The sequence below is a fragment of the Diaphorina citri genome, unplaced genomic scaffold (assembly GCF_000475195.1).
Source record: "Diaphorina citri unplaced genomic scaffold, Diaci psyllid genome assembly version 1.1 scaffold1317, whole genome shotgun sequence".
NCBI lineage: Eukaryota > Metazoa > Arthropoda > Insecta > Hemiptera > Psyllidae > Diaphorina > Diaphorina citri.
The window spans coordinates 50,053-76,541 of NW_007378746.1; the positions used below are offsets into that span (position 1 = coordinate 50,053).

The 26,489-nt window shown below is 41.2% G+C and overlaps 3 protein-coding genes across 4 annotated transcripts in view; all 3 read left to right on the plus strand.

Moving 5' to 3' along the window:
* The window catches only part of LOC103515311, a 36,968-nt gene extending 31,219 nt beyond the window's left edge, over positions 1–5,749 (plus strand). Inside the window, exons 3-7 of the mRNA XM_008480253.2 lie at positions 55–302; positions 889–1,857; positions 3,191–4,183; positions 4,398–4,708; positions 4,935–5,749. Coding sequence (XP_008478475.2) covers positions 55–302; positions 889–1,857; positions 3,191–4,183; positions 4,398–4,708; positions 4,935–5,749 — 3,336 coding nt within the window. The remainder of the gene's footprint in view (positions 1–54; positions 303–888; positions 1,858–3,190; positions 4,184–4,397; positions 4,709–4,934) is intronic.
* A 3,605-nt stretch (positions 5,750–9,354) lies between these two features.
* Positions 9,355–18,319, plus strand: LOC103515313 (Golgi phosphoprotein 3 homolog sauron). The gene is made up of 6 exons (XM_008480254.2): positions 9,355–9,372; positions 9,482–9,644; positions 11,480–11,566; positions 11,840–12,015; positions 15,952–16,109; positions 17,989–18,319. The coding sequence occupies exons 1-6, from the start codon at positions 9,355–9,357 to the stop codon at positions 18,080–18,082; spliced, it is 696 nt and encodes a 231-aa protein (XP_008478476.1). The 3' UTR covers positions 18,083–18,319.
* A 6,110-nt stretch (positions 18,320–24,429) lies between these two features.
* On the plus strand, positions 24,430–25,627 carry LOC103515309. Of its 2 annotated transcripts, XM_026828051.1 has the most exons (3): positions 24,430–25,230; positions 25,292–25,506; positions 25,575–25,627. In XM_026828051.1, exons 1-2 carry the CDS (start codon positions 25,042–25,044, stop codon positions 25,499–25,501), a joined length of 399 nt encoding a protein of 132 aa, XP_026683852.1. In that variant the 5' UTR covers positions 24,430–25,041; the 3' UTR covers positions 25,502–25,506; positions 25,575–25,627. The 2 variants fall into 2 exon arrangements, with proteins under 2 accessions (XP_026683852.1, XP_008478472.1); XM_008480250.3 differs by lacking the exon at positions 25,575–25,627 and having other exon boundaries at positions 25,292–25,516.
* Positions 25,628–26,489: the final 862 nt, after the last annotated feature.

A 26,489-nucleotide genomic window follows, 5' to 3' on the forward strand; every position in this document is an offset into this window, starting at 1 on the left:
ACTAGTGGGACGCAAGGAGAAGAAATCAAAAGAAATTTATCACTTTTCTTTCAGGAAGCGCTCAGTCCAGTCGTATCGTTCCACGGAGACATGCACAGCTTTCATCCGGAAGAAGATGATTCCACCTCCACCTCCTCGTCCGAGGCGGAAAATTCCGCCGAAGAAGTAGATGAGACGCTCCCCTATAGGAGGCGACTAGAGATGGTCAGACGCATTGTGGAGGAAAACGGAGTGGACGGGGTTTCACGAGGGAAACTGCTCGACTTTTTGACGGGAAAAACGGGCAAAGTGTACCATCCCAGGTGAGTTTTTTTTTTTTTTAAAAGAGGTTTGATAGAGGGAACTGTAGCTGCTAAGGTATTATCGCCCCAAATAGGGGAAACCCAGCCGTTCCGAGAACGAACATCATCGGCAATCGACCCAGCGGTCTGACGCTTACAAGGCAGACGCGCTACCAACCAAGCTGACTAGGCTGGCTATTGTTGAAATCAAATGTTTATCTATATCACGAGAATAGGACTAAAAAGTCCTATTTGAATAGTTAAGTTGTGTTGTCTGGTCTCTATTACTTTAATTTATTGTTTCATTACAAATTTTCACCAATACCTAAATGGTTTAATTTTCACCAATACCTTTAAATTAAATTGTTCCCAAATGTAAGGAAAAGCTGGACCCTTGACAAATGGAGTGTGCCTGAAGGCATGTGATGTGTTCAAATCAACTCCTTATTGTTTCATTACAAATTTTCACCAATACCTAAATGGTTTCTTCAAATTAAATTGTTCCCAAATGTAAGGAAAAGCTGGACCCTTGACAAATGGAGTGTGCCTGAAGGCATGTGATGTGTTCAAATCAACTCAACTTCACTTCTCTGTGTTCTCTCCCCAGTGCCCCATACGGACCATGTGCGGCCGAACGAGATCTAGACGTTGACCTCGTGTTCACCAACGGAAACCACTACATTGGCCGCCTCTCCCGCCTTTGTCTTCAAGGCGCAGGCCGTTTGAACTTCGCGGACGGCACATCCTATGTCGGGAACTTTGAAAACAACACTCTCTCCGGCCAGGGACGTCTCGAGTGGCCGGACCTGAGCTGGTACGAAGGGACCTTCCTCGACAATCGCCGTCATGGTTACGGGACATTCAAGTCCGCGGAAACGCCGCCAGAGTGCGTCTACATAGGAAACTGGTGTCAAGGTCAACGTCACGGGTCGGGGCGTCACTACTATGACCTCCCCAGCGGTGACTACTACGAGGGAAACTTCTGCTTCAACAGTCGTCACGGTGAAGGCACGCGGCGATGGGTGGACGGTCAGCTCTACTGCGGCTCCTGGGAGAGGAACACCATCGAAGGTCACGGTTTCATGCGGATTCTCAACGGCACCTATTGTGGGCAATGGCGGCGCGGGCGAATGCATGGACATGGCGAGTATGTGTGGCACAGTGCTCACGGGGACGGTCGACTCCTTCCTCGGAATTTCAACGTGTACACGGGAGCTTGGAAGCGAGGGCTGCGTCACGGAGAGGGTGTTCTGAGAACGGCTGGAGGTGTGACCTTCAGAGGCACTTGGGTGAAGGGTAAGAAGCATGGGAAAGGAGTTCTGGAACGGGCGAATGGCTCCCTTGTTGCTCGCGTCATTTGCCGTGATGATGTGATGTATTTGGAAGGAGCGTGTGGGGATCATGAAGGAGAATCTCAAACCGTTGACACGCATGAGACGGAATTTGTCCCACCAGAGGGCAACCTTTCTTGTAACAAGGAAGAAACGTCTATCGATGATAAAAAGAAGAAAATAGACAACAATCGTACGGCTAAAAGTCGAGCGACACTGAAATTGATACGCATGAGACGGAATTTGTCCCACCAGAGGGCAAACTTTCTTGTAACAAGGAAGAAACGTCTATCGATGATAAAAAGAAGAAAATAGACAACAATCGTACGGCTAAAAGTCGAGCGACACTGAAGTCTGATAAGTCGATGATTAAATAAAACAATCTTACCTATAACATTTACATATAATACGTATAAATGAGAAATGATAAAACAAGGTTAAGAATCTGACCTTTATGGTGCTTATAATTTTTAAAAATTTCAACAAAAAATCACCACCACATAATCACTTCTTACTTTTCCTTCTTCACCGCTTCTTCCCCTTTTTGGGCGGTGTTGTCGGACCACCCGGCAGTTTTCTCAGCGCCTTGGCCGCCCGTTCTCATATCTGAGTGGCCGGCATTAACCCAATTAAAATTCCTTGGGATTTGTGTACATAGTTACATACCTTGGTACTTGTGCAGAAGTCACGTCCATGGAATATTGCTACCAAAGGAACTGGCACAAACAAGCAGTGACCAGTGTTACTATAGGGTTAGGTTAAATGCAAGAAGAAGTTTTCACAATTAGAGCAGTGATTAGTGTTATCATAGAGTTAGGATACAAAAAGGAGCTTTTCTTTTCCACGGACGTGACTTCTGCATAATTACCCATTCCTTAAATCTGCACTGAAGCATTCGCTGATGCTTTGCCACTCTTTGCCCTGATTTGTCCAGCAACTTCCGCTACAAATGTTGGTACAATCTTAGGATACAAAAAGGAGCTTTTCTTTTCCACGGACGTGACTCCTGCATAATTACCCATACCTTAAATCTGCACTGAAGCATTCGCTGATGCTTTGCCACTCTTCGCCCTGATTTGACCAGGAAGTCACGTCCGTGGAAAAGAAAAGCTCCTTTTTGTATCCTAACTCTATGATAACACTAATCACTGCTCTAATTGTGAAAACTTCTTCTTGCATTTAACCTAACCCTATAGTAACACTGGTCACTGCTTGTTTGTGCCAGTTCCTTTGGTAGCAATATTCCATGGACGTGACTTCTGCACAAGTACCAAGGTATGTAACTATGTACACAAATCCCAAGGAATTTTAATTGGGTTAATGCCGGCCACTCACTATCAGATATCAAGTGAAACTGTTCAGGCGTACCTGTCAGTGGAACTGTTCAGGCGTACCTGTCAGGGGAACTGTTCAGGCGTACCTGTCAGGTCTCCTTGTAGTAAGTCTGCAATAATGCTTGTCACAAATGTTGCTCCCGATTGATAGGTAGGTACATGTCGCTTGAACTCGAAACCTCCATCGAAGTCCACCTAGCTTACTACTTTTGTTGTTATTATTTGGTTACCCACTTCTTTCTAGATTTCATCCGTTCGAGTCTCGAATCAGTTGCAAAGAAGAGTTCGCCGATGACACGCTCAACCATGTTGATATCTACCACAACGAGAACTACATCGGCCGAGTCCGACTAGACACGGAACTGCCCGATTGTGCCATCAACGTTCCTGATCACAGGGTTGAGCTGCACTTTTACCTCCAGAGATACTTTGAAACGGTGGCCTTTTACGGCCGATTGAACCGACACAAGGTGATCAAAAAGGCGAAAACTACCAAACTGACACGACAAAAACGCGTCTCGCCTGGGGCCAACCGGTTTTTGGGCAGAAGTTTACGGTGCAAATCGAAGAAGACAGTTGAAAATGGACGGAACAAGAAATGTCTTTCTGAAGGACAAGAGAAATGTGTTTCAAAAGGACAAATGAAATCTGCATCAAAAGGACAAATAAAATGTACATCAAAATTACAAATAAAAACCGGATCAAAAGGAATAAAATCTGTATCAAAAGGACAATTGAAAGAAACGGAAGACATTTCAAAAGATCAGCCCAAAGGACTTTCCGAAAACAACATCACCGCTCAAGGGAATTCCACATCGAAAACATCTGAAAATCAATACGTCATACAGCTCACTTGGCTACGGAACTGCATCGAAACATATCTTCCCAATATGAGAAAACTCTACGACCATTATAGCCAGCTCATGGTTGACAACGAACCGGGTAACCATGGCAACGAGGTGTTTTATCCGCGTATGAACCGGCTCGTGTTCTGGCAACTGTTAAGAGACTACGGTCTGCACAAACAGTTCGACTCGATCGTCACCCTTGAAACGTTACTGCAGAGGAATCCATACGTTAGTCGGAAGGAGAGGAATATGTTTGACGTCGAATCATGGACCAGTATGGGAAAAGCCCAGCGGAATGTTGATGGCGTGGGTCAATCCATATCTCGGGTTGGTTGCTCGAAGAAAACCGGTTCAAGAGCTGATGGATGTGAAGAAGCGGATTGTTACAGGTCATTTTTTTCTCTCTTTTTTTAAAGAGGTTTGATAGAGGGAACTGGAACTGCTAAGGCCTTATCGTTCCGAAATTGAAGAGAGAAGGAAGACAGGATAGAAGAAAGCCAGCCGATCAGGATAAAATCCGCCCGAGGCGGGAATCGAACCTGCGGCCTAGCGCTTACAATGCAGAGGCGCTACCAACCAAGCTAACTAGGCTGGCTGTTACAGATCAGAAAATTCCAATGTTTGTGGCGATACCGGATCGGTTTCAGAAGCTACTCGCAAGGATGAGGCCTTCTTAGATCCATTTGAACGCCTCAGCTTCTACCAGTTTGTCCACTGTTTGATTGAACTGTCTTGGTTGGTGTTCAGCGGCCAGAGAGCGACCCAGAAGACTATTTGGCCGACGCACTTGGCCGGCTGTCTGTATCGGCTGATGAGTGAGACACTGAAGCGACAGGGAGAGGAAGGGGTGGTGTTGAGGAGCGACCGGTATCGACGCATGGTGCCTGGGGTGTATGCTCATTTCAGACACTTGGGTGAGTAAAGGACAAATCTTTTTAGACATCGCACACTGTAAAATATTATAATGATTTTTATTAAGGAGCGCGGCAGCGCTCCCCCCCCACCAAGTCAAAAAAGTTTGACCGCGCTACCAGAGATATTATAGATACGCTACAGAGAAAGTAGACGTTTTTAAGTACCTAATTTTACAAATTTTTGTGGCTCAGAGAGCTTAGTGGAACGAATCTTACTCTTTTCAAGGTAACCCTCTTTCCGTTCGGTACCTCATGAGATTGCTGAAATCCAACAAGCTTCAGGCCCACGACGACTCCTTCACAACCAGCGAATGTTGGCAACTCATTGACCAGCTGGACGAATGTCGATTTGGGTACAAGGATAAAAGTTGTCTGTGCGATGAAAACACCTATAACGAAACGGCGGGAAATCTCGCCACCGTGGTTAACACCCTTTGCGCACCGCAAACCGGACCGTATGTTGATCGGCCTGACGGCGAAAGTCTTTCAAGTATTGACACATGTTTGAGTAATATGAGCACACTGAACGAAAAGTTGAGCGCCAGAAACACCTATAACGAAACGGCGGGAAATCTCGCCACCATGGTTAACACCCTTTGCGCACCGCAAACCGGACCTTATGTTGATCGGCCTGACGGCGAAAGTCTTTCAAGTATTGACACATGTTTGAGTAATATGAGCACACTGAACGAAAAGTTGAGCGCCACAAACGTCACGGATGGTGCGTACGGTAAAAGTGCGTACAGTGAAATGTACGGAATTCGCGGAGGTAGTGAAATGGAGAGAAAAGCGACGCCTGAGTCACGCGGTAAAAATATGAGTGGTCAAAGCACGATCACCTACGGGTCCTACCGTAACTTCAAAGGTGTCAGATGTGGAGTGAAGAAAAGCGTAGTGCCGTCCGGTAAGAACGAAGATGGCCACAGGAAACATGATGATGGTAAAGGGATATATGGTAGTGAGAATCTTCCAGTGGAAATTTCCAAAAGTCTGTTCAAGCTGGAATTGCATGAAATTCTAAATGCTGTAAATATATGGTAGTGAGAATCTTCCAGTGGAAATTTCCAAAAGTCTGTTCAAGCTGGAATTGCATGAAATTCTAAATGCTGTAGCTCAGGTTAGTTCGAACTTAAAAACTAACAGGCTAAACTTACCCCCATCGTCTTGTATTACATCAACATCACATTGGCATGGGGGTCTTTTCTGACGAAATTCTTGTGTGCGCGTCCAGTATGTGTGTAGGTGTAGGACTATTGCACCTTATCGTCTTATAAGACAAAACTGAATTCTGTAGGCTAAGTATTTATTCATACAAGGGACTGATGTAACTTAGTCCAGTATGTGTGTAGGTTGTAGGACTATTGCACCCTATCGTCTTATAAGACAAATCTGAATTCTGTAGGCTAAGTATTTATTCGTACAAGGGACTGCTGTAACTTTTCAAATTACGTCACGTAGTTACCCGTATACCTAATGGGAACAACGAAAAAGTTTGCTATCACCGGACAATTTTTCGCCAAAACCCCTTCTATCATGCCACCCAAAAAGTCACGGACAAAAGATTTGGAAGTTGCTGGTGACTCCGATTTTCCTCTTGGCGAAGAAGAGGGGACATCCGAGGGAACTAAATCCGACAGCCGCCTTTTCTGATCTGTAACAGCCAGCCTAGTTAGCTTGGTTGGTAGCGCCTCTGCATTGTAAGCGCTAGGCCGCAGGTTCGATTCCCGCCTCGGGCGGATTTTATCCTGATCGGCTGGCTTTCTTCTATCCTGTCTTCCTTCTCTCTTCAATTTCGGGACGATAAGACCTTAGCAGTTCCAGTTCCCTCTATCAAACCTCTTTAAAAAAAGAGAGAAAAAAATGACCTGTAACAATCCGCTTCTTCACATCCATCAGCTCTTGAACCGGTTTTCTTCGAGCAACCAACCCGAGATATGGATTGACCCACGCCATCAACATTCCGCTGGGCTTTTCCCATACTGGTCCATGATTCGACGTCAAACATATTCCTCTCCTTCCGACTAACGTATGGATTCCTCTGCAGTAACGTTTCAAGGGTGACGATCGAGTCGAACTGTTTGTGCAGACCGTAGTCTCTTAACAGTTGCCAGAACACGAGCCGGTTCATACGCGGATAAAACACCTCGTTGCCATGGTTACCCGGTTCGTTGTCAACCATGAGCTGGCTATAATGGTCGTAGAGTTTTCTCATATTGGGAAGATATGTTTCGATGCAGTTCCGTAGCCAAGTGAGCTGTATGACGTATTGATTTTCAGATGTTTTCGATGTGGAATTCCCTTGAGCGGTGATGTTGTTTTCGGAAAGTCCTTTGGGCTGATCTTTTGAAATGTCTTCCGTTTCTTTCAATTGTCCTTTTGATACAGATTTTATTCCTTTTGATCCGGTTTTTATTTGTAATTTTGATGTACATTTTATTTGTCCTTTTGATGCAGATTTCATTTGTCCTTTTGAAACACATTTCTCTTGTCCTTCAGAAAGACATTTCTTGTTCCGTCCATTTTCAACTGTCTTCTTCGATTTGCACCGTAAACTTCTGCCCAAAAACCGATTGGCCCCAGGCGAGACGCGTTTTTGTCGTGTCAGTTTGGTAGTTTTCGCCTTTTTGATCACCTTGTATCGGTTCAATCGGCCGTAAAAGACCACCGTTTCAAAGTATCTCTGGAGGTAAAAGTGCAGCTCAACCCTGTGATCAGGAACGTTGATGGCACAATCGGGCAGTTCCGTGTCGTTGGCCCCAGGCGAGACGCGTTTTTGTCGTGTCAGTTTGGTAGTTTTCGCCTTTTTGATCACCTTGTGTCGGTTCAATCGGCCGTAAAAGGCCACCGTTTCAAAGTATCTCTGGAGGTAAAAGTGCAGCTCAACCCTGTGATCAGGAACGTTGATGGCACAATCGGGCAGTTCCGTGTCTAGTCGGACTCGGCCGATGTAGTTCTCGTTGTGGTAGATATCAACATGGTTGAGCGTGTCATCGGCGAACTCTTCTTTGCAACTGATTCGAGACTCGAACGGATGAAATCTAGAAAGAAGTGGGTAACCAAATAATAACAACAAAAGTAGCTTTGCAACTGATTCGAGACTCGAACGGATGAAATCTAGAAAGAAGTGGGTAACCAAATAATAACAACAAAAGTAGTAAGCTAGGTGGACTTCGATGGAGGTTTCGAGTTCAAGCGACTTGTACCTATTAATAGGGAGCAACATTTGTGACAAGCATTATTGCAGACTTACTACAAGGAGACCTGACAGGTACGCCTGAACAGTTCCCCTGACAGGTACGCGTTTGCAACTGATTCGAGACTCGAACGGATGAAATCTAGAAAGAAGTGGGTAACCAAATAATAACAACAGAAGTAGTAAGCTAGGTGGACTTCGATGGAGGTTTCGAGTTCAAGCGACTTGTACCTATTAATCGGGAGCAACATTTGTGACAAGCATTATTGCAGACTTACTACAAGGAGACCTGACAGGTACGCCTGAACAGTTCCCCTGACAGGTGGTACCTATTAATCGGGGGCAACATTTGTGACAAGCATTATTGCAGACTTACTACAAGGAGACCTGACAGGTACGCCTGAACAGTTCCCCTGACAGGTACGCCTGACCTACCTATCAATCGGGAGCAACATTTGTGACAAGCATTATTGCAGACTTACTACAAGGAGACCTGACAGGTACGCCTGAACAGTTCCCCTGACAGGTACGCCTGAACAGTTCCACTGACAGGTACGCCTGAACAGTTTCACTTGATATCTGATAGTGAGTGGCCGGCATTAACCCAATTAAAATTCCTTGGGATTTGTGTACATAGTTACATACCTTGGTACTTGTGCAGAAGTCACGTCCATGCAATATCCTCTCCTGGGACCCTCTAGGTTCTAGCCCGAAGCAAAGGAGTGCTAAGTCAGCAGAAACTGACTGGCCGTGGCGTGACAGGGGGTAAAGAGACTTTTCAGTCTCATTCGAGCAGGATACCTAAACAAGGTATATTCTATTCTATTCTATACCTAGGGCAACCTCCGTGACCGAATGGGAATCACACTAAGCTGGCATGCCGGAGGTCCCGGCTCTTTGCTTGGAGTTCGGGGTGCACTCGGTCTCGTGAGAACAATTGAGTAGCTACTTTAATCGAGTAGCGACCAGTGACGACATTATCAGTGTAGAAAGATTATCGAAATATGGAAATTGATTGCAACGGAGGCACTTAGTAATGTTGTGAAAAAGCTCCGCTTTACCACAAAGAATTTGAAATTTGATTTGATTGACAGAGGGATTTTTCAGTCTGTTTCCGGCAGTATAAACAAAGTATATTCTGTTCTGTATAAGTGCGCGTCCACAACGGAGCTCGGAACATCCTGCTTATTCATATAGACTTGAAAATTTTGAGGGTAAATGTTATCCAAAATGTGAAAAGGGGATTAGTGCAATTTTTAAGATGGCCCCTAGGGGCTTTATTCCCAAACCATATCTTCTATTTTTCAATGGAAAATGATCAAAAAGTCCTTTAAAGAAAGGTTTTTATTATTATTATTATTATTATTTCCCCTTTTAGTCCACTAGTTTCCATACAGAACAGTGTTTTGTCTCTCCTGGAAAAATACATTTTTGGACTAATATCCTTTTTAGAATGAGCGATTCAGTTATGGTATCCTTCCCTTAGTTTATGTTCGCTTTTTTTAACTTCTCCATCTGCTGCTCCTTTCCAAAAAAAAAAAACTCTCAACTCACTTCGTTTTTTCTTTTTGTTCCGCCAGGTTGCCATGCGTCGCATGCGAGAACTGAGCGAGGTGGAAAGTCTGCGGGGTTGCATACTGATTGAGTTGGGGTTGCGGGGTCGTATCGAACTGGAGAAGGCGGGAATGCGTCGCAAGTCCCTGCTCAACCGAAAGGTCATTGTGAGGAACGATAAACCAACAGGTAAGCCGTTGTCTAGCTAGGGGACGACAGTAGACTAGTGTCTAGCTGTGGCACGGAGGAACACCAGATGAGTCCGAGAATCCCAAATCATCCAATTTGGGTCCCAACTTATACTTTTTATAGGACTTAAAGTTGGCACGTACCTTACTGTTTGGTATTGGACGTTTCGGGTCTGAACTCCAGACCCGTCTTCCCCTTTTAGTCCACTAGTTTCCATACAGAACAGTGTTTTGTCAATCCTGGAAAAATACATTTTTGGACTAATATCCTTTTTTAGAATGAGCGATTCAGTTATGGTATCCTTCCCTTAGTTTATGACTTTGTTCGCTTATTTTTAACTTCTCCATCTGCTGCTCCTTTCAAAAAAAAAAAAAAAAAAAAAAAAAAAAACTTGTCAAACATAAAAAACGGAAATGCGAAACAGATAACATTCAACGAAAACGAACCGCACATGAAATTCTGATATTTTAAAAAACTCATTGTTATTGTTTACTAATAGAGGTCAAGTATAGAACATCTGATATAGGTGTAGGGACACTTTACAGCTCAGGTAGCTCAGGGACGCAACTCGGATGATAAATTTTAGAAATGGGACCCAAATCGGACGCACGCAACTCGGATATCACAGTCGGGACTCAAGTCAGATCCCCCCACTATAAACAGAGAGGAGAACAGCTAACCCTAATCAGTCTAGCCAGCTGTCTGACTAGGGTATAAACAAAGAGGAGACTAGTGTCTGGCTGTACGACTATAAACAGGGAGAAGAACAACTAACCCTAGAACCTTGTTTAGACTGCGAGAGTAAAGGGACTTTTCAGTCTCATTCTGGCAGGATAAACAAGGTAAATTCTATTCTAACCGGCCTACCTCGCTGATTGGTTTCAAAGGGTTCTCCCTGCGTGAAAAGAACAAGCACAAGTCCTCACGATGGTTGACTGCGGTTCAGGACGAGCCAGTTAGAGACCATCACCCTGGTGTATGGCCGATAGAAGAGATATTTTATCTATTTTGTCATCACCTTTCGGCTATAGCTAACGGTCGCTACAGCAATAACAACACTCGATTAAAGTAGCTACTCATTTGTCATCTAGAGGTTGAGTGTACCCTCAACTCAAAGAACAGAGCCGAAAAAACTTTGACCCCGCCGGGAATCGAACTCGGGACGTCCGGCGTGCAAGGAAGCAAATATCACTCTCTCACGGGTATCTCTTCTACATTTCTCAGGTGATGTTCTGCTAGGATTATTTGGGTCCCAACTCAAAAAAACTCATCCGAGTTGGAACGACAGTATCCGAGAACAACTAACCCTAGAACCTTGTTTAGACTGCAGGAGGAAAGGGACTTTACAGTCTCATTCTGGCAGGATAAACAAGGTATATTCTATTCTAACCGGCCTACCTCGCTGATTGGTTTCAAAGGGTTCTCCCTGCGTGAAAAGAACAAGCACAAGTCCTCACGATAGTTGACTGCGGTTCAGGACGAGCCAGTTAGAGACCATCACCCTGGTGTATGGCCGATAGAAGAGATAGTTTCTCTATTTTGTCATCACCTTTCGGCTATAGCTAACGGCCGCTACAGCAATAACAACCAACACTCGATTAAAGTAGCTACTCATTTGTCATCACGAGGTTGAGTGTACCCTCAACTCAAAGAACAGAGCCGAAAAAACTTTGACCCCGCCGGGATTCGAACTCGGGACGTCCGGCGTGCAAGGAAGCAAATATCACTCTCTCACGGGTATCTCTTCTACATTTCTCAGGTGATGTTCTGCTAGATCGAACTCGGAAAGGAAGCAAACGTCACTCTCTCACGGGTATCTCTTCTACATTTCTCAGGTGATGTTCTGCTAGATGAGGCGCTCAAACATATGAAGGAAACCAACCCGCCCGAAACTGTACAGAGCTGGATAGAATACCTGAGTGGTGAGTAGATAAAGCTGGCTTTAGGCTCGATAAAGCTGGCTCAAGGCTCGATAAATCTGGCTTAAGGCTCGATAGGGTCTTATCGTCCCGAAATCGAAGAGAGAAGGAAAACAGGATAGGAGAAAACTAGCCGTTCCGAGAACGATCATTATCCCTTCGGGATAAAATCCGCTCCGGGCGGGAATCGAACCCGCGGCCAAGCGCTTACAAGGCAGACGCTCTACCCTCCAAGCTAACTAGGCTGGTTGACATTGATTTAAATTTATTTGACAGGCGAAACCTGGAACCCGCTCAAGCTCCGATACCAGCTGAAGAACGTCCGGGAGCGACTCGCCAAGAATCTGGTGGAGAAGGGCGTCCTAACCACAGAGAAGCAGAACTTCCTTCTATTCGATATGACCACGCATCCACTCACTGATAATACCGCTAAGAATAGACTCGTCAAGAAGGTAACAACATCACACCACTGTCTATACATTCCCAAGTAATAAAAAAGTAGAAAGCGGCCTAGCAAAACTAGCTGTTTTACATTCGTAATTGAATCTGTGGTTGAACGGAAGAGGTTCTCTATGAAAACCCTAAGGCCAGCCACTCACTATCAGGTACACCTAATCAGGTCTACCTCATAGTGTGTGTGCTCATCAGGTATCAAGTAGACCTGACAGATGGACCTTTTCAGGTGTACCTGTCAGGTCTACCTGATAGTGAGTGGCTGGCCTTAGGTTAAATGCAAAAAGGAACTTTCTCAAATGAGCAGTGACCAGTGTTATCATAGGGTTGGGTTAGACACAAAAAAAGCTTCATTAAAAAAATAAATAAAAAAAAATCACAGTGAAAGAAGAATCAGTGGTTAAATGGAAGAGAGAGTGAGAGAGTGTGAGAGAGAGAGAGAGAGAAAGAGAGAGAGTGAGAGCAAGAGAGAGAGTGAGAGCAAGAGAGAGAGAGTGAGAGCAAGAGAGAGAGAGTGAGAGCAAGAGAGAGAGGGAGAGAGAGAGAGAGAGGGAGAGAGAGAGAGAGAGAGAGAGAGAGAGAGAGAGAGAGAGAGAGAGAAAGAAAACATGTACCTTAATTCAATCCAGATGAATATGAGAGCAAGGAGTCATGAAAAAACCAATCAGAATGCAAGAATTCCTTGCATTGTTGCATTTAAAGGTAAAGGTCTATTTTTATAAACTCTCTCTTCTAAAAAGCAGAGGTAGCTTTGATCTGTAACCTTTTTTTTTTCAAGAGGTTGAATTGAATCACTGTGCAATGTACCTTCCTCTTTTAAAGATTTTCTACCGTTGCACCTTTGGTATGTTTGGCAAAAGTAGTCAAGTGGAGATTGGCATTTGAATTTTTTATTTAACAAAAAAGTGAAAAAAGTCATAAAGAAAGTCGCCCTTTTCCTGTAATAACTCCATATTCTCTTTTTATGTCAGCAGTACACATTTCCTAGGGGTTTCTAAAGTTCTAAAAACTACGCAACACAGTTAAAGGTTTTAAAATGTAACTTCACCCAAATAGACTGAAGGCAGACCCCAAAATACAAGGCCATAGGAAGGAAAAAAGTTGAAAATCCACTAGTTTTTAAGGTTTTCCCCTCTTTTAACTCCATTTTTCACCGAAATCAAAAATAGTTGTAAGGTTAACACTTTTTATAATGAATCGAAGTGATGGTTTGATTCAGCGGAGAAATGTTATCAAAGAGAATGCTCTTTTAACTCCATTTTTCACCGTTCAAATCAAAAATAGTTGTAAGGTTAACACTTTTTATAATGAATCGAAGTGATGGTTTGATTCAGCGGAGAAATGTTATCAAAGAGAATGACAATAATGTGAGCAAATCAAATTCAGATGACGAAGAACCGAAAGACAATGTGGGAGCCAATGGGGGAGACGAAGACCAAGACTCGAAAGAAACCAGATTGACACTCATGGAGGAGGTTCTGTTACTCGGGCTCAAAGATAAAGAGGTATGTAGGCTCGGTAAAAATCACGGTCCTATGTGGCATTTTTATCATTGTGATAACAGCTATTGTTATCATGTTTTGTGTTGACTTCACTTGTGTTCACTGTTTATGTTTCCAAAGCATTTTCTTCATGTGGCAGAGATTTGTTGATCTTTTCCTTTGAAAAAGAAAATCTAGAGATGAAAAACTATTGTAAAAATCATGGTCCTATGTGGCATTTTTATCATTGTGATAACAGCTATTGTTATCATGTTTTGTGTTGACTTCACTTGTGTTCACTCTGTTTGTGTTTCCAAAGCATATTCTTCATGTGGCAGAGATTTGTTGATCTTTTCCTTTGAAAAAGAAAATCTAGAGTTGAAAAACTAAGAGAAAGGGAATATTGGCGTGTTTATTTTTACTCCTGAAATTAAAAATTACGGTAATTATTCAGAAGCTATGACAATGGAAAAGAAAGCTCGTTTTTGTGTTAACCCTAATCCTATAATAATACTGGTCCCTGCTCAAATTGTGAAAGTTTCTTTTTGTGTTTAACCTAACCCGGTACTTGTGCAGAATTCACGTCCGTGGAATATTCCTACCAAAGTAACTGGGACAAACAAGCAGTGACCAGTGTTATTACAGGGTTAGGTTAAATGCAAGAAGGAGTTTTCACAATAAGAGCAGTGATTAGTGTTATTATAGGGTTAGGCTAAATTCAAAAAGGAGCTTTTTTTATCCACAGACGTGACTTCTGCATAATTACCGTACTTTCTTTTTCATTATCACAGCTTCTATTAATTACCAAGCAAGTTTGTCCCTGCTTACATCAATGATTGTAAATAAAATAAGGAGAAGGTTCACAGTGAAGGAAGAATCTGTGGCTACCCCTCTACTTAATTGTAGCCCATGGCAATATTTAGGTTCTTTGCTATTCATACATCACAGGAACACACTTCGAGTTTAATCTTGGCTTAAGTTAACCCAGATGGATTTATGAATCTGATTGACTGATTTTAAACTGACTTTAGAGTTAAACCGATCTACTCCAAAGATTATTGGCTGGGATCTCCATCAGAGTTACGCGGTTTACCAACCCGCCCGAAACTGTACAGAGCTGGATAGAATACCTGAGTGGTGAGTAGATAAAGCTGGCTCAAGGCTCGATAAATCTGGCTTAAGGCTCGATAGGGTCTTATCGTCCCGAAATCGAAGAGAGAAGGAAAACAGGATAGGAGAAAACTAGCCGTTCCGAGAACGATCATTATCCCTTCGGGATAAAATCCGCTCCGGGCGGGAATCGAACCCGCGGCCAAGCGCTTACAAGGCAGACGCTCTACCCTCCAAGCTAACTAGGCTGGTTGACATTGATTTAAATTTATTTGACAGGCGAAACCTGGAACCTCCAAGCTAACTAGGCTGGTTGACATTGATTTAAATTTATTTGACAGGCGAAACCTGGAACCCGCTCAAGCTCCGATACCAGCTGAAGAACGTCCGGGAGCGACTCGCCAAGAGACAGGATAGGAGAAAACTAGCCGTTCCGAGAACGATCATTATCCCTTCAGGATAAAATCCGCTCCGGGCGGGAATCGAACCCGCGGCCTAGCGCTTACAAGGCAGACGCTCTACCTTCCGAGCTAACTAGGCTGGTTGATTTAAATTTATTTGACAGGCGAAACCTGGAACCCGCTCAAGCTCCGATACCAGCTGAAGAACGTCCGGGAGCGACTCGCCAAGAACTTACAAGGCAGACGCTCTACCCTCCAAGCTAACTAGGCTGGTTTACATTGATTTCAATTTATTTGACAGGCGAAACCTGGAACCCGCTCAAGCTCCGATACCAGCTGAAGAACGTCCGGGAGCGACTCGCCAAGAATCTGGTGGAGAAGGGCGTCCTAACCACAGAGAAGCAGAACTTCCTTCTATTCGATATGACCACGCATCCACTCACTGATAACACCGCTAAGAATAGACTCGTCAAGAAGGTAACAACATCACACCACCGTCTATACATTCCCAAGTAATAAAAAAGTAGAAAGCGGCCTAGCAAAACTAGCTGTTTTACATTCGTAATTAATAATGCGGCCTTTGGCCGCTGGCAATGCCAGCTGTTTTACGTTCGTAATTAATATAATGCGGCCTTCGACCGCTGGCAATGCTAGCTGTTTTGCATTCGTAATTAATATAATGCGGCCTTCAGCCGCTGGTAATGTCAGCTGTTTTACGTTCGTAATTAATATAATGCGGCCTTCGGCCGCTGGCAATGCCAGCTGTTTTCCGTTCGTAATGAATATAATGCGGCCTTCCGCCGATGACAATGCCAGCTGTTTTACGTTCGTAATTAATATAATGCGGCTGGTAATGCTAGCTGTTTTACGTTCGTAATAAATATAATGCGGCCATCGGTCGCTAGTTTCGTTCAATTAACCCATATTGTACCTATATTTTTAGGTTCAAGATGCTGTGCTGTGTCGCTGGGTAAATGATCCCCATCGTATGGATAAGAGAACTCTAGCATTATTACTCCTTGCTTCCGCCGCTGATGTGCTTGAAAACGCCTTTGCCCCCCTGAGCGATGAAGACTACGAGGTAAGACAGCCTGTATTAGAGTAGAACCTTGTTTATCCTGTTGGGGGTGTGACGGGTACCTATTTTAGTAGGTTGAACCTGTCGGGTTTTACGTCTCGCGACGGGAGTGAAATATGGAATTGTAAATACTTTTCCATACTTTGGTGATTTAGGGCACTGGACTGGATTGACTTTACCTACCTACATTTACATTCTAAAAAAAAATATCAAAAGTCCTCTAACTCTGAGGTTACAAGGCTCATTGTCTCAGTGTAATTAACATAATTATATGATGTTGTCATGTGAGATGAATGAGAAGAACAGTGAATTGACCTTGAGTATCAGAAACTTCTGAATTCTAACTTCTGCTTGAAGTCATGAATTACTCAATTCTTTTTTTAATCACACTAAATCTATACTTATAGATTTATTAGTGTGATTTTTTTTATTATTATTAGTGTGATTTTTTTATTATTATTATTGCACTAAGTAAGCAAGTAGTCTTATTCGATCATTGATGTTAAACTGATGAATTACCTACTCAATCCCTTTTTTATTCACTCTTGTATCTACCTACACAAATTTATTGTATATTTTTTTTCTTTTTACATTTGATTTTACCTGTACCTGTTGGCATTATCGGACAACTGTTGGCATTATCGGACAACTTATCCTAAGTTGACAGTCCAAATAAAGCACTGCTAATTTTTTTTCTCAATAGGTATCCAAGCAAGTAGTAATTTGTAATTTTGCAATTTTTTTTTTTTTTGTACAATTTATTTGACATTGTACTTACATGTTTCTGTGCAACAATTTTCTTTTTTTAATCATAGATTAGTTACAAATTAAATCTATACCTATAGATTTAGTGTGATTAAAAAAAGCAGTACATTTCTCGAACCCGTAATTCCTTAACTGCCAGTTGGAGAGTTTTGAAAGTGGCACCATTCGATTTCTCGGAGAAAAATACATTAGATAACACATTTTTTTTTTCTTTTTTTTTTACATAAATGTCAACTGGCAACTTGTGCAGCTCCAAAAACATTGTTCCACTTAATGCATAGGGAAAATGCATTTTTTTTTTGCACTGGTGAGTTGTTTTTCTTTTTACATTTGATTTTACCTGTACCTGTTGGCATTATGGGGCAACTATTGGCATTATCGGACAACTTATCCTAAGCTGACAGTCCAAATAAAGCACTGCTATTTTTTTTTCTCAATAGGTATCCAAGCAAGTAGTAATTTGTAATTTTGCATTTTTTTTTTTTGTACAATTTATTTGACATTGTACTTACATGTTTCTGTGCAACAATTTTTTTCGAATTTCGCGTTATTTCCATAGTATAACTAAGTATATTATTATTATTATATTAACTTCTCGCTGTTTCTCATTTTCAAAAAATGGTATATCTTTTTCTACGTTTCCATTGAAAATTAAAAGGGTTCCCTAATTTTATTTATTAAGATGTGTATTTCTCCCCATCCATTTGCACAAGTGAGTTGTTAATGATGTCAAATGATGTTGTTTAGTATTTTTATAACCCTAGCAACATCGATGGTTGGAAAATAGGGCCGGATGGACTTGTTTTTATAATTTTCTTAGGTTTTTTTTTTATTTCTATTTTTTCATTTATTTTTCTTCCAGGGTTACACATCATTCTGGAACGACTGCATATCGTCGGGTCTGCGGGGTTTATTTCTATTTTTTCATTTATTTTTCTTCCAGGGTTACACATCATTCTGGAACGACTGCATATCGTCGGGTCTGCGGGGTAGTCCTGTCTCAGGTCGTGGTTATGTACCGGGTTGAGTTGAGCTCAGACTAGGTGAAACAGGATATTGTTTCTACAGTTTGGCATGGGAGTGGTAATTTAAAAACAAGGCAAGTTTATCAACCTTACCTTCCCCAACCCGGTACAGAGAACTGAGCGAGGTGGAAATCGAATCCGAAGCCGTACGATCTGGCAACAGTGGCGAGGTGCTGTGGGCCGTAGTGGCCGCGTTTGCCAAGTAAACCAAGATGGCGTCGCGTAAACAATATTGTCGCCAAGATGTAATTGTTTTATATATAATTTGGTTAAAAACACCCGTATGAGTTGTACCAAATAGATGGTGTCGCATAAACAACATGACGGCCAATATGGCGTCGATAAACAATATGGCCGCCAAGATGGCGTCGCATAAGGTTGTGGTTATGTACCGGGTTGGGGAAGGTAAGGTTGATAAACTTGCCTTGTTTTTAAATTACCACTCCCATGCCAAACTGTAGAAACAATATCCTGTCTCAACTCAACCCGGTACATAACCACGACCTGAGACAGGACTGGTTGAGACAAGATATTGTTTCTACAGTTTGGCATGGGAGTGGTAACTTAAAAACAAGGTTAGTTTACCAACCTTGCCTATCTCAACCCCACTAGTTGATACAAGATATTGTTTCTACAGTTTGGCATGGGAGTGGTAACTTGAAAACAAGGTTAGTTTACCAACCTTGCCTATCTCAACCCGGTACATAACCACAACCTAAACAACATTGCTGCCAAGATGGCGTCGCATACACAATACGGCGGCCAAAATGGCGTCGCGTAAACAACATGGCCGCCAAAATGGCGTCGCGTAAACAACATGGCCGCCAAGATGGCGTCGCGTAAACAACATGGTGCCCAAGGTAACGTCCTTCTTTTGCATTCCAAACAACATGGCTGCCAAGATGGCGTCGCATAAACAATACGGCGGCCAAAATGGCGTCGCGTAAACAACATGGCCGCCAAGATGGCGTCGCGTAAACAACATGGCCGCCAAGATGGCGTCGCGTAAACAACATGGTGCCCAAGGTAACGTCCTTCTTTTGCATTCCAAACGGTGATTTCTCCGGTTTTATATATGTGTGTAATGTAAGTTCTAGAGATGAGTGAACGAGTAAGTGAGTTAGAAAAAATAACTACTTTTTTAGTGGATTACTCAGTCAGTGAGTCAGATCTTAAAATACGTAACTCTATGAAAAATTATAATATAAATCAGCACAACTTTTGTATCGCATTTAGTTGTTCCAGTCATATCGCTAGTGAAGTTAGTAGTAATCACTATGCATATGAATTTTAGGAAAGCACTGAAAGGAATACCTAATCATTAAGGTACGACTGTGCATTCGGCCCTAACACTATCCAGAGGCGTTCTCTATCATCAAATATACGAGACCTAAGGCTACAAAAACTTTTTGTAACCCTGGACCTGTACTATTCGCTATTTTCGGCTTGACATAGCTTTGTGATACACCCTGTATAAACAATGAACTATTCTTTTTAGTGGATACTCAATTAGGCTTTTTCAGTCCTATTTGGACAAAATAAATAAGTACCTACCCATTAGGAAGTATTTTACGGTCTTACAGAAAATAAAAGTAGAACTTTACTTTCCGAACTACGGCCAAAATGAGGCTACAAAAACTTTTTGTAACCCTGGGGACTTGTACTATTCGCTATTTTCGGCTTGACATAGCTTTGTGATACACCCTGTATAAACAATGAACTATTCTTTTTAGTGGATACTCAATTACTGAGTTAGATCCATAGGACTTGTAACTCAAAGTGAGTGAGTTTCATGTTTCCTAAAGAGCAAGTTATGTGATATAATATGATTCTAACTCTCTATTTTAGCTATTAACTTGTAACTCAAAGTGAGTGAGTTTCATGTTTCCTAAAGAGCAAGTTATGTGATATAATATGATTCTAACTCTCTATTTTAGCTATTGACGAGATACCCATTGGTATATTTGACTTACTGCCCGAGTAGTTCACTGAAAAGAGTAGTTCTTTTTTTATAAGAACCGATTCCGAAGGGAAAATAATAATACAGCTTAAATTTCCTGTATAGGTAGTATGATTTAGAAATAGAAATGAGTATAAGAACCGATTCCGAAGGGAAAATAATAATACAGCTTAAATTTCCTGTATAGGTAGTATGATTTAGAAATAGAAATGAGTCACTACTTGAGATGTGTACAGAGTGAGTTGTAAAAAAGGACTACTCTTTTCAGTGAACTACTCAGTCTCTGAGTCAGATCCTAAAACGTGTAACTTACTTTTCAACTTCCTCTAGTGATAGGGAGTTAGGATGTGACTTTTTGACTGAGTAGTTCATTGAAAAGAGTCGTTCTTTTAAATTTAGAAATAGAAATGAGTCACTACTTGAGATGTGTACAGAGTGAGTGAGTTGTAAAAAAGGACTACTCTTTTCAGTGAACTACTCAGTCTCTGAGTCAGATCCTAAAACGTGTAACTTTTCAACTTCCTCTAGTGATAGGGAGTTAGGATGTGACTTTTTGACTGAGTAGTTCATTGAAAAGAGTCATTCTTTTATACAACTCACTCACTCTTTAATTACCCCTACTTAATAGCTCATGGCAATATTTAGGTTCTTTGCTATTCACTACATCACAGGAACATACTTTGAGTTTAATCTTGGCTTAAGTTAACCCAGATGGATTATGAATCTGATTGACTGATTTTAAACTGACTTTAAAGTTAAACCGATCTACTCCAAAGATTATTGGCTGGGATCTCCATCAGAGTTTAAACGCGGTTTAAGTTAAACTTAAGTTATTAAAGTAATTTGATTGGTTGCTTTAAAAAACATTTTAGTCAATCAGATAGCTTAATCTATTCGTTAAACCAAGCTTAAACTCGAGTTGTGGTCCTGTCCATTGATAAGTCGGATTATTTTCATCTTTGAAATTGGTTTAACTTGAACTTAGTTAGATTCTAAGTTCAAGTTAAGCCGGATTAAACCAAAGTCAAAAATCAGCCAGTTAGAACGCTCCAATCGGTTTAGCAAACCAAGTTTATACCACAGAAGAAAAAAATACGTCGAAAATTCACGAAAAATTTTGCAAGAGGTTTTTTTCAAGCTTCCCAGACCTGTCCAGCATAAATCTTATATTATAATAACAAGATTCATTCACATTTCATATTCACTTATTCACACACTGATCGCTCTATCTCGAGAACCACAACACCTAGAAAGCTGAAATTTGGTAGGAATATTCCTTTATGGTCTAAGTAGGTGTGGCACAACACCTAGAAAGCTGAAATTTGGTAGGAATATTCCTTTATGGTAATATGGTCTAAGGAGGTGTGCAATAAGAAAGGATTTTGCGAAAATCTAAACCGATCCTGAGATATGATCAATTTTTGGTCGCTAAAATCTCCATAAGAAATCGAAAATCTAAACCGATCCTGAGATATGATCAATTTTTGGTCGCTAAAATCTCCATAAGAAAAAACTTCAGGAAATTTGATTTGAAAACTTTCTACTGCTAACTTATGTATCAGTATTTCTAGTTAGCTTGAAGGGTCGCGTGCTTGTCTTGCCTTGTAAACGATAGGTCGCAGGATCCTTTCCCGCCTCGGGCAAATTTCATTCTTGGAACGGCTATCTTCTCTTATCCTGTGCCCTAAATCACCAAAGTATGGAAAAGTATCTTACAAGTGTAATAGCCAATGGAAAAGCAGAATTTTGAATTTGGACGAATCATGTCAAAATATGGAATTGTAAATACTTTTCCATACTTTGGTGATTTAGGGCACTGTCCTCGTTCTCTCTTAAGACGATAAGATCTCCTTTGGTACAGTTATGTACCTCTACAGAACGGTACTTGTGCAGAAGTCACGTCTGTGGCATATTGCTACCAAAGGAACTGGCACAAACAAGCAGTGACCAGTGTTATTATAGGGTTAGGTTAAACGCAAGAAGGAGTTTCCACAATTGGAGCAGTGATTAGTGTTATTATAGGGTTAGGTTAAATACAAAAAGGAGCTTTTCTTTTCCACGGACGTGACTTCTGCATAATTACCAACCTCCCACCTCACCAGTTAAAGGTTAACTACTTTTGTTTTGTGACAGTCCTTGTGTTGTACGGTGTTAAGGTAAACAATCTAAATTAACCACTTGAGAAGGTGATGTTGCTTTCCTAAAAGCAAAAAAATAGCCTTATAAATTTCAAACTCTGCCGAGAATTGAACCCGGGGTCTCCGGAGTGCAGTCCAGTGTGATATCCGCTCGACCACGGGGACCATCTATCCAGGAACGGAAAATTTCGGTCAGAAAATTCTGCTCTGGCCGGGACTCGAACCCAGCACCTCCAAGTTGAGAGTCAGTGCTCTTGACCACTCAGCCACAGAGGTGGGCTAAAAGTTACAAAGGTGGTAATATCTAGGTATAATTTTCTACCTAATATAATATGGCTCTTCTGACGTTAAACTGAAGAAAGAAGAAGAGAAGAAAAATTTAGTGTTTTACCTCCTTGTCTCCTTGTTGGTTTTAAAATTATTTCTTTTATTCATTTATTTTATTACAATTCCTTGTCCTTCACTTAAAAACCTTTATTTTGTGTAATTGTTACTTATAATTATTATTATTCTGTGTAAATACATTTCAAGTAAATAATAAAATAAATAATTTATTATTTTCACTTTATATTGAGAAAATTGAACTTCAATAGAAATAAAAAAATATATCGTACTTTTTATGTAAAATCGTGTTTTTTTTTTATTCTTAGATTTAAGTACAAGTATTTTGTTAAATAAATTCAAATAATTAAATTCCGAGGGCCAACTTTGGTTTTTTAAATGAGAACCTTTGGGAGCAAAAAACACTCTGATTTGATGGGTCGCACTTGTACTTTTGAGGCATATAAAAATTAAAATTTCGACCTTTTACAGTTATTTTTTCAGAGTTTTGACCTCGGATTTGGATTTTTCCCAACTTTTTACATAGGAATCGACCATTTGTTTATAATTTTACCCATTTGCAACTGCTCCAATAAGAGTAATGAAAAATGTGCTAATGTAGGTACATACAGGGTGTCCGAGAGTTTATGCTTAAATTGTTTTTCTCGAAGCCTGTTTGAAATTTCAAAAAACAAGAAACCCATAACTTTTTGATTTTTAATGCGGATATTTTGGCAATATCGCGAAAAATTTCGCGAAGTCCGCAAAACGAGGGCCAACTTTGGTTTTTTAAATGAGAAACCTTTGGGTTGGGAGCAAAAAACACTCTGATTTGATGGGTCGCACTTGTACTTTTGAGGCATTTTTTTGATTCGCGATTTCCGAATGCCGCGAAAACCGCGAACCGCAAAAAGTCGAGTGACTAGTCGATTACAATTAAAATTTAATATAGAAAACGAATATGCAATAAAAAAATTGAGGTTTTTCTTTAAGTAAAAAACCAAAGTTGGCACCCGATTCGCGGACTTCGTGAAATTTTTTGCGAATGGCAATATTGTCAAAATATCCGTAAAAATTAAAAAGTTACGGGCTTTTTTGTTTTTCGAAATTTCAAACAGGCTCCGAGAAAAACAATTTAAGCATAAATTCTGGGACACCCTGTATATGCAAAGTAAATAAAAGTCAAATAATGGTGAAAAATGTACTCTTGTGGTGTAAATTAATCAAAAAAGCAAACAACAATGGTCATGAAAAAATTATAATATAAATCAGCACAACTTTTGTATTGCATTCAGTTGTTTCATTCATATCGCTAGTGAAGTTATTAGTAATCACTATGCATATGAATTTTAGGAAAGCACTTAAAGGAATACCTAATCATTAAGGTACGACTGTGCATTCGGCCCTAACACTATCCAGAGGCGTTCTCTATCATCAAATATACGAGACCTTCAAATCGTTGTACTGGGATAAAGGAAGGCTTTTTCAGTCCTATTTGGACAGAATAAATAAGTACCTACCCATAAGGAAGTATTTTACGGTCTTACAGAAAATAAAAGTAGAACTTTACTTTCCGAACTACGGCCAAAATCCCAACAGAAAAAGGAGAAGAAGCTAATTCTACAACCTACCCCTTCATTCTAAGGAAATATTTTGCGGTCCCACGAAAAATAAAAGAAGAAGAAAATGAAAAAATTATAATATAAATCAGCACAACTTTTGTATTGCATTCAGTTGTTTCATTCATATCGCTAGTGAAGTTAGTAGTAATCACTATGCATATGAATTTTAGGAAAGCACTTAAAGGAATACCTAATCATTAAGGTACGACTGTGCATTCGGCCCTAACACTATCCAGAGGCGTTCTCTATCATCAAATATACGAGACCTTCAAATCGTTGTACTGGGATAAAGGAAGGCTTTTTCAGTCCTATTTGGACAGAATAAATAAGTACCTACCCATAAGGAAGTATTTTACGGTCTTACAGAAAATAAAAGTAGAACTTTACTTTCCGAACTACGGCCAAAATCCCAACAGAAAAAGGAGAAGAAGCTAATTCTACAACCTATAACCCCTTCATTCTAAGGAAATATTTTGCGGTCCCACGAAAAATAAAAGAAGAAGAACTTTACATTCCGTGTCCAGCCAAAATCACCAAAATCCCAACAGAAAAAGGAGAAGAAGCTAATTCTACAACCTAGCCCTTCATTCTAAGGAAATATTTTGCGGTCCCACGAAAAATAAAAGAAGAAGAACTTTACATTCCGTGTCCAGCCAAAATCACCAAAATCCCAACAGAAAAAGGAGAAGAAGCTAATTCTACAACCTAGCCCTTCATTCTAAGGAAATATTTTGCGGTCCCACGAAAAATAAAAGAAGAAGAACTTTACATTCCGTGTCCAGCCAAAATCACCAAAATCCCAACAGAAAAAGGAGAAGAAGCTAATTCTACAACCTATAACCCCTTCATTCTAAGGAAATATTTTGCGGTCCCACGAAAAATAAAAGACGAAGAACTTTACTTTCCGTGTACGGCCAAAATCACCAAAATCCCAACAGAAAAAGGAGAAGAAGCTAATTCTACAACCTACCCCTTCATTCTAAGGAAATATTTTGCGGCCCCACGAAAAATAAAAGAAGAAGAACTTTACATTTCGTGTACGGCCAAAATCACCAAAATCCCAACAGAAAAAGAAGAAAGAAAAGGTATATTCTGAATCTACAACACCCTATTCCACCGTCACTATGCTGTTCATCATCGTCTGTCTAGCCCTCGCCGTCCGTCCGGCGCTGTGCAACTCCCCACCCGTGTGGGATTACGAGTGGGAAGAGTTCAAAATGTCCGACAACGACCGCAAGCAACTCGGGATCGACAAGGTGGTCGATATGTGCAGCGGGAGTCCGACGCTCTGCGAGAGCAAGATTCACGACTACATCGGTGGTCGATATGTGCAGCGGGAGTCCGACGCTCTGCGAGAGCAAGATTCACGACTACATCCAGAACGTCCACTGTGGCGGGAACGGGGTCGTCGTTCGGGTGGATTGTGAGACGGTCGCGGACCTGGGGACGACGAAGCCCGTGTGCTTCTTGCGACAGAAGAAATACGACGCGGCAGAAATGGGCAAGAGGACGGTATACGAGTGTCAGTTCTATGAGAGCAAAGGACGCATCGCCATTCAGGAACGGGGCAAGTGCGAAAAATAGAATAGAATAAAATAGTAATAGAATAGAATAAAATAGTAGTAGAATAGAATAAAATAGTAGTAGAATAGTATCTAATAGTAATTGACCGAACGAAGTGAAGGTCTATGTTTTAACTCGACCGTTTTGCATTTGGTTTAGATGTTTGTGGGTTTGTTCCGCTATAACTCGCCTGATTGCCTGGTCCGATTTTGATGAACTTTGAAATTTTGAGTTCCTTGAATCAAGACACGTCGATCCTTGAAATTTGGCGTCTCGGGTCCAATTTTGGTCTCAAACTTTTGAACGTGGTAATAGATAAATTACCACATTTATGACCCTAAGACAAAGAAAGATTTCAATTATTTTGCATTTGGTTTAGTTTAGATGTTTGTGTGTTTGTTCCGCTATAACTCGCGATTGCCTTGTCCGATTTCGATGAACCCGATCGGGTCCAATTTTGGTCTCAAACTTTTGAACATGGTAATAGATAAATTACCACATTTATGACCCTAAGACAAAGAAAGATTTCAATTTAAAAAAGTATGCAACCATGAAGGGGCAACATATAATCTCTCAAAAATTTCGCCTGCGGCGCTGAAACTTTGTCTCTTCATGAAAAAGTTTTGGGAATATTTCAAAGCCTATAAAACGTGAAAAAGACTTTGGTCAGTAAAAAAAAGTATGCAACCTTGAAGGAGCTACTTAAATTTTCTCGAAAAAAAATTCGCCTGCGTCGCTGTCTTTTAATCTCTGACTCCAATAACTTTATTTTTTTAAAGCTAGCAGCACGCTATTGGCCAGATGGTCACCCATCCGGCTACTAACCACGCGCAACCGTGCTCAACTTCAGTGATCCATGCGGAACTGGTGCTTTCAGGTTGTGGTTATGTGCCGGGTTGAGCTGAGACAGTACTAGGTGAGAGAAGATAATTATTGTTTCTACAGTTTGGCATGGGAGTGGTAACTTAAAAACAAGGCAAGTTTACCAACCTTGCCTATCTCAACCCGG

Excerpts from the sequence above, each read along its gene's own strand:
- LOC103515313 (XM_008480254.2), top strand. Across the intron at positions 9,645-11,479 it reads GAGGAACGATAAACCAACAG|GTGATGTTCTGCTAGATGAG; the intron begins GTAAGCCGTTGT and ends TACATTTCTCAG. Across the intron at positions 16,110-17,988 it reads GTAAGACAGCCTGTATTAGA|AGAACTGAGCGAGGTGGAAA; the intron begins GTAGAACCTTGT and ends AACCCGGTACAG.
- LOC103515309 (XM_026828051.1), top strand. The coding sequence starts at position 25,042 with ATGCTGTTCATCATCGTCTGTCTAGCCCTCGCCGTCCGTCCGGCGCTG. Across the intron at positions 25,231-25,291 it reads AGAGCAAGATTCACGACTAC|ATCCAGAACGTCCACTGTGG; the intron begins ATCGGTGGTCGA and ends ATTCACGACTAC.